Source organism: Puma concolor, chromosome A2, assembly GCF_028749965.1.
Source record: "Puma concolor isolate L17-30 chromosome A2, mPumCon1.1.hap2, whole genome shotgun sequence".
NCBI lineage: Eukaryota > Metazoa > Chordata > Mammalia > Carnivora > Felidae > Puma > Puma concolor.
This window is the reverse complement of record NC_141668.1, coordinates 5,391,098-5,410,064: the sequence shown is the minus strand read 5'-3', so window position 1 is coordinate 5,410,064 and position 18,967 is coordinate 5,391,098. Positions and strand designations below refer to the sequence as shown.

Genomic DNA, 18,967 nt, shown 5'->3' with positions numbered 1-18,967 from the left:
CAGTAATGGGATTACTGGATGGTAGAGTAGTTCTATTTTTCATGTTTTGAGGAACCTCCATACTGTTTTCCCCAGTGTCTATACCAGTTTGCATTCCCGTTGATAGTGCACGAGGGTTCCTTTTTTCCCCCACATCCTCACCAATACTTGTTATTTGTATTTTTTTAGCCATCCTGACAGGTGTGAGGTGAGATTTCATTGTGATTTTAATTTGCATTTCCCTGATGATGAGTGACATTGAGCATCTTTTCATGGGTCTGTTGGCCATCTGGATGTCTTTGGAGAAAGGTCTATTCATGTCTTCTGCCCATTTTTTAATTGGATTATTTGTGGGGTTTTTTAGATGTTGAGGTTTATCAATTCTTTATATATTTTGGGTACTAATCCTTTATCAGATATGTCATTTGCAAATAGCTTCATTCAGTAGGTCTTTTAGTTTTGTTGATTGTTTCCTTTGCTGTGCAGAAGCTTTTTGTTTTGATGTGGTCCCAATCGTTTGATTTTTCGTCTACTATATTTAAATATTGAGTTCACATCAGATGTGTCTAGGTGTGAGGAGTGGGCCCTAGTGTATCCTTCACCATATGGCTAAGCAGTTGTCCCAAAACCAGTTTGCAAAAAGTCACTCGTTTCCTCACTGGCGTGTTATCTGTAATCATTTATACTAAATTTCTAAGTGTAATTGGGTCTGTTTCTCAAAATTTCTCATCCTGCCCCATTGGTTTTTCGTCTGTGCATGTGTCATGCTGTGCCATTTAGGTAAAAAGCTCTGGAGTTTGTTTACTACTCAGTAGGGCTCACCCCTGCTTATACTTGGTTTTCAGGATTTGCCTGGCTATTGCCTGCTTTTTCATTCTTTCCCAAATACACCTTATAATCAACTTGTTTAGCTCTAGAAAAAAAAAAATCTGTTAGTATTTTTAAAGTTTTTTTTTTGAAGAGAGAGAGAAAGAGGGAGACAGAATCCCAAGCAGGATCTGTGCTGTCAGGGCAGAGTCTGACGTGGGGCTCGATCCCACAACCCTGAGATCATGACCTGAGCTGAAATCAAGAGTCGGACGTTCCATCCACTGAGCCACCCGGGCGCTTCTGTTAGTATTTTAAAATTTTTTTTTTTTTTTAACGTTTATTTATTTTTGAGACAGAGAGAGACAGAGCATGAACGGGGGAGGGGCAGAGAGAGAGGGAGACACAGAATCGGAAGCAGGCTCCAGGCTCTGAGCCATCAGCCCAGAGCCTGACGCGGGGCTCGAACTCACAGACCGCGAGATCGTGACCTGGCTGAAGTCGGACGCTTAACCGACTGCGCCACCCAGGCGCCCCTTCTGTTAGTATTTTAAATAGCTTATGTAATATATATAAGTTAACTTAGGGAGAGCTTTTATGATGTGGGGTTTCTCTGTCCAAGAGTAAGGTATACATCTTTCCATGTGATCAAGTCATCTTTTGGGGCTCTCAGGAGTGTCTTATGGTTTTATTTGTACATGTTTAAGATATTTCCTGTTAAGTTTGTGCTTAGTGTTCTTAAGAATTTTTATATTTTTCAAAGATTTGTAGTTGTAAATGAGATGTGTGTTTGGGAGAGGTTCGATTTTTGTCAGATTTTGAGATCAGTGTCCTACTCATTTTATAAAACAGATTTGGAAGATTTCTTTTAATTATTTCTGCAGTGGCTTAAGTAGCATTAGGGTCATTAGATCTTTAAAGGACTGGTAGCATTCCCCTGTGAAACTCTGTGCCCGGTGGTTTATGTTGTCTTGAGGAACTTTCTTCTGAGAGAGAGAGTGCGTGCGAGCAGGGGAGAGGGGCAGAGGGAAAGAAGAGAGAATCCCAAGCATGGAGCCTGATGTGGGGCTTGATCTCATGACTGAGATTGTGGACTGTGAGATCGTGACCTGACCTGAAATCGAGAGTTGGACACTCAACTGACTGAGCCACCCAGGTGTCCCTGTTTTGAGGAACTCTTATGAGGTTATTTCTTCTGTGATGATTGGTCTGTTTACATTTCTGTTGGGACTGGGGTCAGTTTGAGTAAGTCATATTTTCCTTAAATGTTACTCTTCTAGGCTTTCAAATTGATATGCAAAGAATCATATGAAACCGTCTTGATTTATAAAATTAACTTTTGCAGTGATTTCAAATTTATAATTAAGAAATCTTGGACTGAGAAAGGAAGACTTGGGACTTTTGCTGGCATACTGAATATTTTGCTTAGTAATGACTACATCTAATGAAACTATTTTAACTGGTTAGCTGTTTTCTCCTCCTTCCCCTCCTCTTGACAAATGTTTATTCCCCAGGATGTGCTTATCTCATATATACTCTTCTCTAAGATTTTTTTTTTTTTACATGTTTATTTATTTATTGTTTTTGAGAGAGAGAGAGAATATCCCAAGCAGGCTCCACACTGTCAGTGCAGGGCCCAACGCGGGGCTCGAACCCATAAACTGTGAGATCATGACCCGAGCCAAAATCAAGAGTTGGGACGCTTAACTGAGTGGGCCACCCAAGTGCCCCAAGTACGATTTTACATAGCACAGAATCAAGGTCCTGTAACCTCTTCTGGAAGAGAGATACACTCTGCATAATTTTTAATTACACAAACCAGTATTTGTTAATTTTTAATACTAGACACTGGGCCAAACAGAATGGGTTTGAAGAGACAGAAATGATCCCTGTCCCCTGAGGGGGTTGCTCACGGCGAGTATAGTAGCACTTAGGCTCTAGGCACGTTGTTTATTGCCACAGCTCCAGCTCATGTATTTGGAGAGGATTCTTCTGTCGTTAACCGTACCTCCCCCAAATGCGAGTGTTGGCCTTGCGTTTTCCGGGCACCACACGCAGTCATTCCGTGTCCCTCTCTGTAGTAGTGTGATGCCAGCGATCATTCAGCCACACCAGAACCTCAGATCCGTCGGTCATTCCCGTTGGCACGTTGCATGTCCCTGTCCCCAGTCTGCTGCTTTTGTACCTCCCCGGTGAAACCCTGACTCTGCTCACAAGGCACCTGTCTCAGCCTCTACCAGGCCATGACTGCCTGGTCTCACTGGAAATTCATGTGCACAGCTGGTTAGCCTTTTGTTCATTTAACTTTTGGAAATGTATTATGTTGACATCTAACTGCTGAAGTTTTGGCTTTGTTAACTGTCCAAGTTTATGATTGAAAGAATTTGTTCACTAGCTGTTTTCTATTAACTACCTTTAAATGTTTGCTTTGGTCCTCCTTTTAAAGGCTTTCAGCCTCAGATATTGAAGCCATGGGTGATTGCCCATAGAAGGAAGAACAGATAGCACACTTTATTGTGTAGATGCTGGATTCATTATATGTTAGTGTGGATTAGATTAAAATTTCAGCTTTTGGGTTTCGTTTGGATGTTTTAACTTCTTAAGCAGTTAAGAACTGGTCATCTTATTAAATAACAGGTATCTGACTGCTTTGTACTTTCTTCATATATTTTTTTAGAGTTTTATTTATTTTGAGAGAGAGAAAGCAGGGGAGGGGCAGAGAAAGAGGGAGAGAGAATCCCAAGCAGGGCCCAAACTCGTGAATGGTGAGATCATGACCTGAGCTGAAATCAAGAGTTGGACACTTAACTGACTGAGCCATCCAGGCGCCCCATACTTTCTTCATATTTGAGTGCTAACTTCTTGACCTGTCTAAAAACTGAGAGTGTCTCTGTTGCTTCTGAAAGACTGTTATGGTTAATTATATAAAATAAATGACCAGGGAGCCTGGGTGGCTCAGTTGGCTAAGCGTCTGACTTCAGTTAAGGTCATGATCTCGCGGTTTATGGGTTCGAGCCCCACATCGGGCTCTGTGCTGACCGCTTGGGGCCTGGAGCCTACTTCGGACATGTGTCTCCCTCTCTCTCTGCCCCTCCCTTGCTCGCACTCTGTCTCGCAAACATTAATAAACATTAAAAAAAATTTTTTTTAATAAAAAAATAAATGACCTGATTTTATAAGTTTCTCTCATTTTTATAGGTTCCTTAATTTAGTGTAAGAATTGACCAAGGAAAAAATTGCTCTCTAAAGAATTACCATAATGTAGCTTGAGGAAAATATCTACCTGATCAAACTGTTGAGAGTTAATCCATTCTGCAGTTCAGGAAGCAAGACCTCGATGTTTGAGCTGTTGTGTTGAGGATTGGGAGGGGTATTCTGGGAAAAATTTTGAACGGAGTTGACCAAATCCTATGGGTGAGGTCTTGAGGAGAAAACTTTTTCATTTTGCCCACAGGTTGCGGCAGCCAAGAGGGGACTTAAGATCATGCAGTAGACAAAGTGGAAAGTGGTCTCCTGTTTATTTATTTAATAAATAAATTTTTTATTTAATTTGTGAAATTGGACACTGAGAGCCTGTCGTTTTTCTTTCTTTACCTCTTCTAATAATAACTATGCCTGTTCTGGGTAGTTTCATACTGCAGAAATAAGGCAGTCATGATCTCTGTGCATAGCTTTAAGGTATTGCTTCGCTCAAACATGATAGCAATACATTTGTTTATAAATTCCCAGGATTTTGCAAATATATTGATAACTGTATTACAGTAATCGATTCATTAAACTCTATGAATACTTATTAAATGTTTGCTGCATGCCAGGCGTTGTTGTAAGCTCGGGATACTGCAGGAAATGAACAGATAAAAGCTTTTGCCCTACTGAAGCTTACCTTCTAGCAGCAGGCATGGACAGTAAATAATACGTAATTATGTAGTGTGTAAGAAGGCGGAAGTTGCAAGGAGTAGGGAAGATGAGAAGTGCTAGTATTTGGCGATTGAGTTGCAGTTTTAAATACGGTAAAATCTAGAGACTTACTGAGAAGGTGATATTTGAGCAAAGATTCAACAGAGGTGAAGTCTGTTGAGGATGAAAATTATTCTTTTGAAAAAAATTTTTAATGTTGGTTTATTTTTGAGAGAGAGGGAGAGTGCAAGTGGGGCAGGGGCAGAGACAGAGGGAGACAGAGGACCCAAAGCGCGCTCTGCACTGACAGCAGAGAGCCCAACGTGGGGCTCGAACCCACGCACCGCAAGATCACAACCTGAGCCGAAGGCAGACACTCAGCTGACTGAATCACCCGGGCGCCCAGGGATGACCAGCATTCTAGACAGAGGGAAGAACCAATGCATAATCTGTCAGTGGGAGTATGATTGACACGTTTGGTGACCCGGAAGGAGACCTGTGCCTAGAATGAAATGAACGAGGAGGGAAGTAAGGCGAGGTATGGTCAGAGAGGTGATTGCAGAGGAGGTAGGGACTTGTGGGTCATTGTAAGGAACGTGTGGTCACGTGTACCATTCATATTACGTATTAGACCTAATGAGGAGGAGGAAAAAGTTAACGTTGTTGAATTTGTGCTCTATTCCTTCATTCTGTAGTATCATTCAGCAGCTGCTACGTGCCATTGCTTGTGCTAAGTGAAGGAAATACAGTGAACAAATGAAACAAAAGCTAGCTACAGTCTCTGGTTCTCTCCATCCACTGCAAATCACTGTTTTGTGTGTTAATCACTGTACCTGATACTTTACCTATCTTATGTAATTCTAAGTATTTTATTTTATTCTAAGAATCAGGTAAGGTAGATTGTAGTATTAACTTGAATACAGTTGATGAAAAGAAGGCTAAGAAAATTTGGTGATTTGTTCAAGTTGCATAGCCAGTATGGGACAGAATGGGACTAGAACTTAATCTTGTCTTTTCATTACACCACTGGTTCCCACATCTGGCTGTGCATCAGAGTTCACCAGGAAGCTTCTTGTCAAAGCTATAGATTAAAGCTTCTGCTTTCAGTAATAAGTTGAACCGGAACTGTTGAATCTAGTATAGGCATTGGGGCAGGTGCAATCTTTGGGAATAGAACTGTTTTCTTCAGGTTGCTTATTTTGAATAACAGATTTTAAGAGCCTTAGGTTAAAAGAGTCCTATAATTTTATGGTGCAAAGGGACTTGACTTTAGATAGACTGTCATGATACACGAGGTACTTGCATTTTCCTCATGAAAAGCCAGAACCTGAAAAAGATTACCACACTGAAAGCAATCCAGAGCAAAGGTAAAATATCCTTTAACATGGGCAAATAAACAAGTAGCTGTTTTACTGCTATTGGTTTCCCAAGCACTGACACATTGGCCTGTGGTTTTAATTGTCGAATCCTTCTAGTTTTCATTCAGCGCCATCCATGTATCTTCTCACATTTGAGTCTTTGCTGACGGTATGCACAGGAGTCCTAAGTAAATAGTTGAGAAGTTCTACTTGGTTATTTAGAAGACAGTGGCTGTGAACTTGGTAGATGATTCACAAATGTCCCGAAGGGTCTAACATAGCCGCTCTTCTCTTTCAGGAGATTGAAGATGACCCTTCAGCGATGTTAGGTCTATAATGGGAAGTGTCACAGCTCGATATTTCTGTTACGGATGCCTTTTCACATCTGCGACCTGGACGGTTTTGCTTTTTATTTATTTCAACTTCAGTGAAGTGACTCAGCCACTTAAGAATGTGCCCATCAAGGGGTCCGGGCCCCATGGCCCTTTTCCCAAAAAATTCTATCCCCGTTTCACTCGAGGCCCAAGTCGAGTGTTAGAGTCACAGTTCAAAGTAAACAGAATTGATGACATGATAGATAATCATGTTGAAGATCCAGAAAAAGGCAACACGAAATTCTCTTCTGAATTGGGTAGGTGTGTTCGACTTCTAGTAGCATGTCAGAGTATTTAATCATTGGAGCTTTAAGCTCGGTTCTTCGAGTCATATGTTGCAGAGGGGATTAGAAATGGGTCATTTTCACCCACCAATTTATTTTGTTAATGAACTCGCTGAGGTTCTAGGATTTTGCAGACTCAGTGGGGAGTTATATTCTAATTTACTGTTTCTGACTTCAATATTTTATGAGGACTTGGGAGAAAGTAATAAGGTCCAGAATAGAAAACAAAGAAAAGAAAGAAAGAAAAATTAAGTGACTGGAAAGAAAATGGAACCTATGGGGGAGGATTTTAATTGTTAGCATTATTTAATAAGGGAAAGAAATGGTTGAAAGGTAACTTGACTATATATAACATATTTTGAAAGGCAGAGTTAATTAAAACAGAACATAAACCATTGGGTTTAGAGGTAAGCTGAGATTACTTATATCTAATAAGATTTCTACTTATAAGAATTGTTAAGATGCTGGAGTATATTAAATATAGGAGTTTATAAAATCTTAGTATAAAAGGGAAACTTTTTTCTTCAGAAGTTATATTCTGTTCAATCTGGAAGTGAGAATCTACTGTATATGTCTTTTGCACACTGTAATTCTGGAGTCCTGGTTTTAGCAGTTTTATTTTAAGGGATAAATGAGCCATTTTGGTTACCGTTAAAACTTAACAAAAAAAGAACTTTAATCTTGTCCTTAGAAATCTCAAATAATAAGTAATGTTAGGAGTAAAAGAGATCTTGAGAGATTGAAAGATCCACAATTAATAAAGGAAAGGTTAAAATAGATTCTTTTTTCATTTGATCATAGTTTCAAAGAAATAAAATCTGTTTCTAGGACTTAATGATTTTCTAATACATGCAGTTGAAAGTATTTAAAATGACAGGAGGAAATGGAAACTAATACCTCAATTTTCATAAAATAGACTTTCAGACCGCTGTATAGGCCTTTTAAAAGCATTAACAGGAAAGTTTCTAGCTTCTTTATGTATTTACCGTCATTTTGGTAAAACTTTGCAGGCATGATTTTTGATGAACGTGATCAGGAGTTGAGAGACTTGGGCTATCAGAAACACGCCTTCAACATGCTCATCAGTAACCGCTTGGGCTACCGCAGAGATGTGCCCGACACCAGGAACACCGCGTACGTTTGTCGTTTCTCGCCTCTCGCTAGTGTGTGCGCCTGCGTTTTAATGACGTGGTGCTCTTAGTGGCAGCGTCGTAAGTCACGGGGACGGTGTTGATACTTTGCAGTTAGACTTCGGTATTCAGGACACTAGACCACTTAAGACAGATTTCCGCTCCGCCTGCCTTGAAGCCCCGTGGGCTGAGATTGTACTAACAGCCTTCCACGGCTTGCTGCTCCCTTGAAACTTAAAATCATAGGGAAAAGCAGGGAGGTACTAACCGCATATAATTAGATAACCTTCTGAGCATAAGTTTGTTTTCGATATTTATTTATTGGATTTGTGGTAAAGGGATCAAAAATCAGTGAAGAATTTTATTCATCATCTCACTTTTCTGTCTTCATTATCTTTGTTGCTTCAAAGGCTTTTCATTCATGTGGCTGGCCAGCCCATCCATAGACCTTTTTGAACACCTTTGTTTTCTAGACACTGTATTAGGTTTGGAAATAAGCAGAGTAAGGTGCAGTCACAGGGCTTAGGATCTAGCAGGGGAGTTAGATAAGGAATCGAGTAATTGCGGTGGTAAATGAGGGCTGTGGTAGGAATTGGTGAAGTGGGGACCCCCAAACCAGAGCGGTCAGGGAAGGCCTCATTGAGATGAGCAGTGTACAAGGGACGCCTCCCGTGCGTGGGGGACACCTCCCTTGCATGGCAGACAGATGGAGTTGGTACACTGCTTGGAAAGGCACTGACAGCACTCACTGTGGCTGTAGCAGAAGAACACCAGGAGGCCGGGGGTAGCCAGGGCCCAGATGCGAGAAGGCTTGTATGCCGCACGAAAGGACAGGGAATTCTAGATTTTATTCTGTAAGCTGGTGGTTTTTTATGATTGTTGCTTAAAGCCACCCAACCCTTTTTATCACATAGTTGCTCGATAGAAGCTTTTCTGTTATCCTGATTTATGTCCTAGTTTACTCAAGTGTTTTTCTAAAGTTGGGCAAAAAATAGTTTTCAGATACAAAGTTTTATATTATTTTCTTTTGAATGTTTATCGTGGAGAAGCTGATCATTAGCTTATGAGTGCTACATTAAAAACCTATAGTGATTTCATACAAATAACACGTTTTTATGTAAACTCTGTACCAAAAAAGAAAAAAAAAATCATTTTTTAAATATTGACCTAAAAATAAGTGGAGTGGCAGGTATTGGAGGGAGGAATTACTGAAATGTAAAACTCTTGAGTAAGACACGTGATGTGTTCTTCAGTGGTTTTTAAAAAACTGTCATTACAATGTAGGAAAGAGGCTGAACAGGGGCAGTTAATGTTGAGTGAATAACGACCTAAAACATTTGAACCTTCTAAGATGTCACCTTTTCTCATACATGCCTTTACAGATGTAAAGACAAGTCTTACCCCGCGGACCTGCCAGTCGCCAGTGTCGTTATCTGTTTCTACAATGAAGCCTTGTCTGCCTTGCTTCGTACGGTGCACAGCGTTCTAGACCGCACGCCAGCCCAGCTCCTTCATGAAATCATCCTTGTGGATGATGACAGTGACTTTGGTAAGGGCTGTTGCAGTTGATGCCATGGGATCTGGGCTGTTGATCGTGGCCGTGTGAGCACCAGCGTGAGCATCCAGTGGAGCTGACTGTCAGGATAGGTGGTGGACAGGACCCTCGTCCGCAGAGTGGCAGTGGAGTCAGCAACAAATAATGTCTGTCGATTAGAGGAAACAACATTGTCTTTGTGATCTTTTTCAGACTGTGCCATTTAAGTTTGGTGCTTGAAATTTTTCCCTTGGCTTATCTTTAAGCAAATTTTTTTTAATGTTTATTTACTTTTGAGAGAGAGAGAGAGAGAGAGAGAGAGAGAGAGAATGAGTGGGGGAGGGGCAGAGAGAGAGGGAGTCACAGAATCTAAAGCAGGCTCCAGATTTTGAGTTGTCAGCACAGAGCCTGATGCGGGGCTCGAATCACAAGCTGTGAGATCATGACCTGAGCTGAAGTCGGATGTTTAACCGACTGAGCCACCCAGGTGCCCCCCTTGGCTTATCTTTTTAAAAAATTGTTCTATTTCAAAATATAGATTAGTAACAGCAAGTTACAAAGAGGTCTGTTACCTCTTACCCCCCATTCCTCCCATTTCCCCCATTGGTTATTTCTAACGTAACCCTGGCCCAACATCCAAACCAGGAATTTGTCCTTGGCACAGTGTGTATACGCAGTTCTGTGTCATTTTATCCCCTGTGTAGGTTCCTGGAGCCACCGCTGCGATCAAGATACAGACAACTCCCTGACCACAAAGATCTCCCTCATGCTAGCTTTTAATTTTTTTTTTTTTTCAACGTTTATTTATTTTTGGGACAGAGAGAGACAGAGCATGAACGGGGGAGGGGCAGAGAGAGAGGGAGACACAGAATCGGAAACAGGCTCCAGGCTCTGAGCCATCAGCCCAGAGCCCGACGCAGGGCTCGAACTCATGGACCACGAGATCGTGACCTGGCTGAAGTCGGACGCTTAACCGACTGCGCCACCCAGGCGCCCCTATCATGCTAGCTTTTAATATTCACACCACCCACCTCCTCGACCCACTCCATCCCTGATCCCTGGCACCCCTAATCTCTGTGATTTTGTTTCTGTCTCTGTGATTTTGCCATTTCAAGAATTGTTACATAAATAGAATCGTGCAGTATGTGACCTTTCGAGATGGGTTTTTTTCACTCAGCATAATGCCTTGGCTTATATTTATCTAATAAGTCTGTTACACCGACCATCCCCAGATAAAAGTGGATTGCTTTGTGATAGCTCTTAGATGATCCCTGAATGCCAGTGTTTTATGATTCAGTACGTATATTACACACTTTTCTTTTTTAAATTTCTTATTGAAGTATAATAAATTTTAGTGTTATGTTAGTTTTCATTGAACTACATATTGATTAAACAGTTCTGTACATTACGTGGTGATCACCACAGAAAGTGCAGTCCCGTCGGTCACCGTATGATGTTATCACAATATTACTGCCTGTATTCCCTCTGCTGTACTTTTCATCTCTGTGACTTACTCATTTTTTTTTAATGTTTACTTATTTATTTTGAGAGAGACTGAGCGTGTGCGTGCACACAAGTAGGGGAGGGACGGAGAGGGAGGGAAAGAATCCCAAGCCTACTCCGCAGTAACAGCACAGGGCTGGATCTCAAAACCGTGAGATCACGACCTGAGGCCAAGTCAAGAGTCCACGCTTAACCGGCTGAGCCCCCCAGGGGCCCCAGGATGGAAGGCTTTTTATTTACGCTGCTCATTCGGCTCTCAGCTACCTTGAGAGAGGTTATGTCCTCGTTTTATAGAGGAGGAAATGTTAAGTAATTTGGTCAAGGTCCCATAGCCGTTACGTGGTAGAGTTGAAATTAAACCTCTAGTCCACGTAGCTCCAAACCTGTTCATCACGGCAAGCTGCAGAGGTATATTAATAAATTGTATGCCAGTTACATATTTTTCATTGCTCCAGTGTTTATTAAGCACCTCTTACCAACAGCAGAATTGGCCTACCAGTTAAATATACAAAGTGAGGAAAGGTACACTGAGCCCAATGGGAGCAAACTACTTAAACCTTGGTAAAAATATTCAAATAGCACAGGAGAAAATTTAGGAAGGTTAATAGAAAACAAAACTTAATTTCAAAAATGAATGATTAAAAAAGCAAGAACGTGAGTCTGGACCAAATAGGATGTTGGCTAAATACTCAATTGGAGACTTGATGGTGTCGATATTTTGTTTAAATTTGTGGTTTTTCAGTTTGTAGCTATTTTATCTAAAAGCAAAAAGTCATGCTAACTTACAATGGTTTATCTACTAACAATGGAAAGAATTACTTCTTAGATGATCTTTGAAGTTATGAAATTGAAAGGTGAATGAGCTAGAATGTATAAAAATTATTTAGTGCACTTGGAAGGTGCTAGATTAGTAAAAGGACATGTTTATTGTTGTTATATAATTTTTGGTAGGGGCAGTAGAAGTTGTGTCGACTATTCTGAAATGGAATAATAGCTAATAAATTACGTTCAAACAAAAGACATTTGTATCTCATTTTTTGGTTTTGTTGTAAACCTGATTTATGTGTAGTCAGCTGAAAATTGATTCACTCCAGGTACTCATTTCAGACCTTCTTTATGCAAAGCATTGTGTTAGTTGCTGTGGAAATACAAGTAAGTCTACAAGGTAACTGTTCTGACTAGTGTTTCCGTTCTTATCCTTCATGTTTTCCTTTCTCTTCCTCAGGAGATAAGCTGCCATGCTTTTTTAAAATAAAGCAGCAGAAGATTCTGTAATACTTACTTGATAATCTGTTGTTGCAAGTACCAGGTGCAATTTTAGAGTAGCTATAAAAAACTGTCTTTTTACATGTCTCATGTGGTTTTACTATGGGCTCTTTATTTTCAGATGATTTGAAAGGAGAACTAGAAGAATATGTCCAAAAATACCTCCCTGGAAAAATTAAAGTAATAAGAAACACAAAGCGTGAGGGACTGATTCGAGGAAGGATGATCGGAGCGGCCCATGCTACAGGTACAGCTTCCTGCCACTCTTCTCGGTGGGTGTCGAGCGACAAGGGCTTTGTCCTTGGAGCCTCATTCTGCAGAGATCGGTTGAAAAGTGAGTATCTTAAATGGACACTGTCAGGAGAGACGAAGCTCGATTGCTTTGGGAAGGGCCGCTTCGTAACGCCAACCCCTGCTGTCCCCAGACGCAGACGCCACGGAGGGGGACTCTGGAGTCCAAGCCGATCTGTTTTCTTGGGGGCCCCTACTGTGAATTACTGCCCTGCTCCTCACGTAGGTTTCGGTGTTGTTTAACTTCCATAGAGAAGAGTCCAAGAAAAATTGTAACTGAGCTTCTGTATTTTTTTTTAATACAACATTTAAACTACGTGTACCCAGACTGTTTGGTTTGACTTGTGCCAGTGCTTCCTTACTACGAATACATACCGCTGGTGATAGGGCATCATGGTTTTCCTTGGAGAAATGGGCTATAATATTAAAAACTGACTTACAGGGGCACCTGGCTGGCTCAGTCAGTAGAGCATACAATTCTTGATCTCCGGGGTTGTAAGTTCGAACTCCACATTGGGTATGGAGATTACTTAAGAATAAAATCTTTAAAGAATAAAAATAAATAAAAAGCAACTTACGAAACTCCAAAGGTACCTTCTTCAAAATTCCCTCTGAGTCCTTCTGATTCCATCAAAGATAAAGCCTCCATTTTACTGATATATCTTTAAAACCTTTCTAGCATATACGAATCTCCCCTTTTAAAGAGAAAGAACAGGTGTTAAGTTTCATCTTCACCAGAAAATCTGGTTAGTCCTCAGTTATACTGCATCGGTTCCGTTATATTTTTGTGTGTGTGTAGGGTTACCTCTGTAAGGTTAGTGATCTTGATAAAATTTTCCCGTTAAAATTAATTTATTTAAGTTAAATGAATCAGTTTTAAGATGTTATATATATAATATTGCAGGTAGTTGCATGGATAAGGCCAAAAAACAAACAAGTAAAACCATGAAGGTAATTTGAGAATTCTGGAACTTTGGGGGTGGGGGGGGGGGGATTCCCTCGTAGCGACATCGCCTACGTTCCCTGTATGCCTCTTGCATCAAGTTAAAAACGCAGGATAAAAATCTTTATGGTTTTTATTTTACTAACTAGAAGAAAGGCTACCCCATCGGCTCATGAGGGCCACTTCAGCCAACAAGGTTGGGGAATTGGAAAGATGGGAAGCAAACAGGAATGAGAATGTGGCAGCTGAGTGGTGACCTCAAGGGAGAAGGGAGCCCGTGTCACTGTCGTGGCAGTCACTGATAATTGCAGTCACGTTTCTGAGTCACCAGTGAAAATACGTTCTCTGTCCTCCGTTGACTGAGGCAAGGAAACGTACCCTACGTTTAGAGGTAGTTTGATTACAGTAATTGTAATAAAAACATCCACACACAAAGGGCCACTGTCCTTGCACCACACTCCTTACCTTTCTGTCCGGAGAACAGAATTGGTCCCGTGAGACTTGGAATCTCGTCACCGAGGAGAGTGAGTGTGTTTGCACGCGTTCCACACCCACAGCAGTGGCTTCAGGCCCGGCTCGCGACCAGCTCCTCCCCCGGCCTGCAGCAGAGGACGGGTGTAGCCGTGGGGCTGGAGGGCGGCCGGCTGTATTGTACGTCGCACGCTCCAAGCGGCCGCCTGTCGTTTGCCTCCTCAGGAGAGGTCCTGGTGTTCCTGGACAGCCACTGCGAGGTGAACGTGCTGTGGCTGCAGCCCCTGCTGGCCGCCATCCGGGAGGACCCGCGGACCGTCGTGTGCCCCGTCATTGACATCATCAGTGCGGACACGCTCGCCTACAGCTCGTCCCCCGTCGTGCGCGGAGGGTTCAACTGGGGGCTGCACTTCAAGTGGGACCTCGTGCCCCTTTCTGAGCTCGGGGGACCGGAAGGAGCCACCGCACCCATCAGGTGAGACTCCTTCTGCAGATTCGAAAACTCCTATCGGCGCTTCTTCCAAAGAGGAAAAAATATTTTACAGGTAATCCCTTCTTTGCAGGGAGCGGAAGCGTTACAAACTCGAGTGCTTCCCGAATTTCATACGTCGCGCCCGCTGCTAAGGGAAGATGGGTGGCTTAGGGTTTCCAACCTAGCAAGGCAGACGAGTAGGATCGGCAGTCCTGGGCGTAACCGTGTGGCACACTCGAGCGGCGCGCCCCGTTTGCACGTTGATTATCGCAGTTCCCTGTGTCGTCTACTTGCCTTCGGGTCTCTGCTCGTGTGTGTGGCGCTGGGAAGAGCGTTAGCCGTAGAAGCCGTTTCTGTAATTAGGATCTTTAGGGTGGATTCCTGCTGCACCGTCGCAGGTCGCAGCGTGTGAATTGTTTCCAGTTCCCCTTCATATTCTCAGTATTCCACATCTGCTTATATGTTATTCCTTGTTTTCTGTTATAAATTTCTCGTGTAGACTTTAGAGGTTTGTCTGGGTTTCTGCTTTTTAATGTCTTTGGACCTACGGTTTGGGTTTTCTTCCTGTGGAAAAATGGCGTAGGTAAGAAGTACACACGCAAATAGGCGTACTGTGCACACGACTTAATGAATGGCTGTGATCTGAACGCCTGTGCTGTCACTCGGGTCCACAGACAGCAGCCGGCTGCCCTCTGGACTCCTGTTCCGGTCCACAGCCCCCGCCCCTAGATGGGTCATCACCCTGACCTGGTCCCTGGTAATCATTTCCTCGCTTTCCTTTACTTTTCACCATGTCTGTGTGCGCCCCTGAACAGTACGGTGTAGTAATTTGCCTGTTCAGGGACTTCATATAAAATGAAGCCATTGGACTCATTTTGTCTTGCTTCTTTTGCTCAACATCGCTTGAAAAAATTCCTGTGTGGGGGCTCGTGGGTGGCTCAGTTGGTTGAGCATCCGACTTTGGCTCAGGTCATGATCTCGCGGTCTGTGGGTTCGAGCCCCGCATTGGGCTCTGTGCTGACAGCTTGGAACCTGGAGCCTGTTTCAGATTCTGCGTCTCCCTCTCTCTCTCTGCCCTTCCCCTGCTCATGCTCTGCCTCTCTCTCTGTCAAAAATAAACAAACGGGCCTGGTGCGGTCTTGTGGCAGAGTGTGGTCGTCTTGTCCCTCAGGCTTTGCATGACAATCTGGTCCATGTCTTGCTGATTTCAGTGAGATCAGGGGTAGGTGCGACCCACCCTCCCCTCTGTCAGGAGCAGGGCTGCGTCTGGGGACGTCCCTCAGTGTTTCCGGTCTCTGCAACCTCACGTCCTGTGGTCGGAGGCACACGGTAGTGGTCCCTCCGCCTTGTCCTGTCCTTTCGGACCGTCTGTGCTGTTCTTTGGGAGAAGGTGAAGCTTGCGCAGAGCGAGACGACGGAGCCCCGGCTGCCGTGTGTCCTCAGTGTTGGTGCACTTGTCAGTTTTTGCCTGTTTCATCCTCTTTATCAGCATTGGTTTTCATCGTTTTTGTTTTTTTTTTTTTAATACTTTAAAAAAGATTTTTTTAATGTTTATTTAATTTTGATATAGAGAGAGACAGAGTATGAGTGGGGGAGGGACAGAGAGAGAGGGAGACACAGAATCCTAAGCAGGCTGCAGGCTCTCAGCTGCCAGCACAGAGCCCGACACAGGGCTCGAACTCACGAACCGCCAGATCATGACCTGAGCCAAAGTCGGACGCTTCACCGACTGAGCCACCCAGGTGCATCCCCCCCCTTTTTAAATACTTCTCATCAAAGACGTGTATTCAGTAACAAAATAGTACACTTAGAATGAAGAGTGGTTGACGACCCTTTCCTCTCTCTTCCCGGTCCTTCTCCCCAGAGGCCAGTTCCTGTAACTATTTTTATTTTGGGTCTTGTGTTTCTTGCTTCTTTAACTCTAGACGATGGATGAACGTACTCCTGTCTTCACTGTCAGACTGACTTAGATCCTTTTCTGTGGGAAGAGCGAAGATTCCGCTCATTTACGTTCAGTGCCTCCTCTGTCGCCTGGCTGTGGAGTGTGGTTTTTGTTACTGTATTGCTTGGAGAAAGCTGTCACTTGCTCACTTTGAGAGCATCACCTGACACTCCTTGTGCAGCGAGGACATCAGGGCCCTTTCTCCTTGCGCCACTTTCCCCCAGTTTCTTCCCCTTTCTAACGTGAGCTGTTGCACTTTTATGATCCCAGGGTTGCAGACTGCTTAGGTTGGATGTTTAGATTTAAAATTGTCATCCCTTTTCCTTTTCTAATACATGTATTTGAGATGATAAACTTTCTTACAGGTTTGGCAGATTATGACATATCATTTTTTATCATTCACTTTAAAATATTTTCATCATGAGGTCTTCTCTGCCCCATAGGTTATTTAGCACTACATTTATTATTTTCCAGACATATGTGGGTTTTGTAATTGTATATTCCTGGCTTAATTACACCGTGGTCAAAAAATATTCTGTATTTTAACTCTTTGAAAATTGATGAGATTTGCTTTATGGTTAAGTGCATGAGTAAATTTTGTAAATGTTTCTTGTGTGCCTGGAAAATGTTTTCTCTGGTTGTTAAAAATGGGATTCTGTATTAGTTTGGTCAAGTTTATTGTATTATTCAAATATTGCATACTTTGTTTAAAAAAATTTATGGAAGTGTAGCTGACGTATAGTATTATATTAGTTTCAGGTGCACAGCTTAGTAATTCAACAATCCTGTACATTACACAGTGCCCACTGTGATGAGGGTTGTTATACTTTTATTTTTTAATTTACACGTTATATCGGTTATTAAATGTGGTATATTATGGGGCGCCTGGGTAGCTCAGTCGGTTAAGCATCCAAGTCTTGATTTCAGCTCAGGTCATGAGTTTGAGCCCCACATGGGGCTCTGTGCTGACAGTGTGGAGCCTACTTGAGATTTTCTCTCCGTGTCTCTCTCTCTGCCCTTCTCCTGCTTGTGCTCTTTGTCTCTCTCAAAATAAATGAGTAAACTGAAAAAAAAAATATATGGCATATTAAAGTTTCCCACTACAATTGTATATTTATTTCTCCTTGTAGTTCTTTATATGTTTTCTTCATATATTTTGAGCCTGTCTTAATGGATGTATGAACATTTAGACTTATTAAATCTTCTGGTAAATGAACCCCATTTGTTCCAGACTTTCAGAATAGTAAAACTTTTGCATTATAGTGTGACATTAATATGACTGTTGTAGCTTTGTTTTGATTAATATTTACATTGTGTAACTTCCCTTTTGTTGTCAGTCTTTCTGGGGTCTTATATTTAGATGTGTCCCTTGTAAGCAGCGTGTAGTTGCTTTTCCATATTATGATTTGTTGTTGAACCAGCATGAAAAACTTCCTTTAATTTAGTTGCTTGCATTCAATATTACTTGTATTTTGTGTTTATGATTACAATGCTACTATTTGCATTCTGGTTTTTTTTTTTTTTCCTGTTCTCTTTCTTTTGGTCTTGAGTTTGGATTTTTTATTATTCTGTTCCCAGCTGCCACCCTGTTATTAGATGTTATACATTCTTACATACCGTTCTTTTAGTGACTACCCCAGAGAGGATACCATACATCCTTGATTTATCAAAGTGTGACATAAATTGGTATTTCAAACAATGCAGGGATCTCAGAATATTCATTCTCCAGTTTATACCCCTCAGGTTATATTGTTGAAGAGTGTGTGTGTGTATTTTAACTGTATAAGACGTTTTTTATGTGACCATTATTCATTTAGGTTTGCCCATGTATTTCCCTTTTTATGTTACTCTTTATTCTGTCTCCATCTGCAAACTCCCACCTGGGATTATTTTCATTTTAAATGTACTTTCTTTGGTCAGACCTTCTGGTGATTACTCTTGTCTTTTTGTAAGAATGTGTTCATTCTACCGGTACTTGGAGGTGTAACTGTATGGGGTGCCCAGTTCTAGGTCGGTGGATAGATTGTTTTAGGACTTGGAAGGGGTTACTCAAGAACGTGTGGCCTCCGCTGTTTGTGGTGAGAAGCCAGCGGCAGTCTTAGTGTCAAAGTCTTAGTGACAAAGTCTTAGTGACAGAGGAATTTCTTCTCTTGGTCAGAAGCGTTTTCAGATATGCCTAAGTTTGGTTTCTTTTTTGACTGTGTCTATCCACCTGCCAAATTCTGCATTCTTTTACCCTTGAATGTATTGAGCAGTTATTTTAAAGTCTCTGCCTGAGAATCACATTATTCATTATTCGAAACCCCTACACAGGGGCACCTGGGTGGCTCAGTCGGTTGAGCGTCCAACTTCGGCTCAGGTCACGATCTCACGGTTTGTGGGTTCGAGCCTCATGTCGGGCTCTGTGCTGACAGCTCAGAACCTGGAGCCTGCTTCGCATTCTGTGTCTCCCTGTCTCTCTGACCCTCCCCCTTCATGTTCTGTCCTCTCTGTCTCAAAAATAAACATTAAAAAAAACTTTAAAAGAGAAAAAAAAAACCCTGAACATCTGTCTCTGATGTAGATTGTTTCTCTTGTTTTTCTTTGATGTGATCTTCCTGATTGCCTGGTGGTTTGTTTGGTTGCTTATTTTTGTTTGGTGACAGACCTAGTCATGAAAAATTATGTAAATACACTCCTACCTGGGATGGTTTCCCCCCTGCAGAGAGATTTTGCT

At 42.1% G+C, this 18,967-nt stretch overlaps 1 protein-coding gene across 5 annotated transcripts in view; it reads left to right on the top strand.

Annotated features, from left to right (window-relative positions):
* Nucleotides 1–18,967, top strand: part of GALNT11 (polypeptide N-acetylgalactosaminyltransferase 11) — a 42,818-nt gene that overhangs the window by 14,380 nt on the left and 9,471 nt on the right. For all 5 annotated transcript variants that reach the window (XM_086685761.1, XM_086685799.1, XM_086685780.1 and 2 more), the window contains exons 2-6: nucleotides 6,340–6,672; nucleotides 7,710–7,833; nucleotides 9,212–9,378; nucleotides 12,254–12,379; nucleotides 14,063–14,312. In XM_086685761.1, the coding sequence (XP_086541887.1) occupies nucleotides 6,378–6,672; nucleotides 7,710–7,833; nucleotides 9,212–9,378; nucleotides 12,254–12,379; nucleotides 14,063–14,312 (962 nt within the window). In that variant the 5' untranslated portion in view covers nucleotides 6,340–6,377. The remainder of the gene's footprint in view (nucleotides 1–6,339; nucleotides 6,673–7,709; nucleotides 7,834–9,211; nucleotides 9,379–12,253; nucleotides 12,380–14,062; nucleotides 14,313–18,967) is intronic.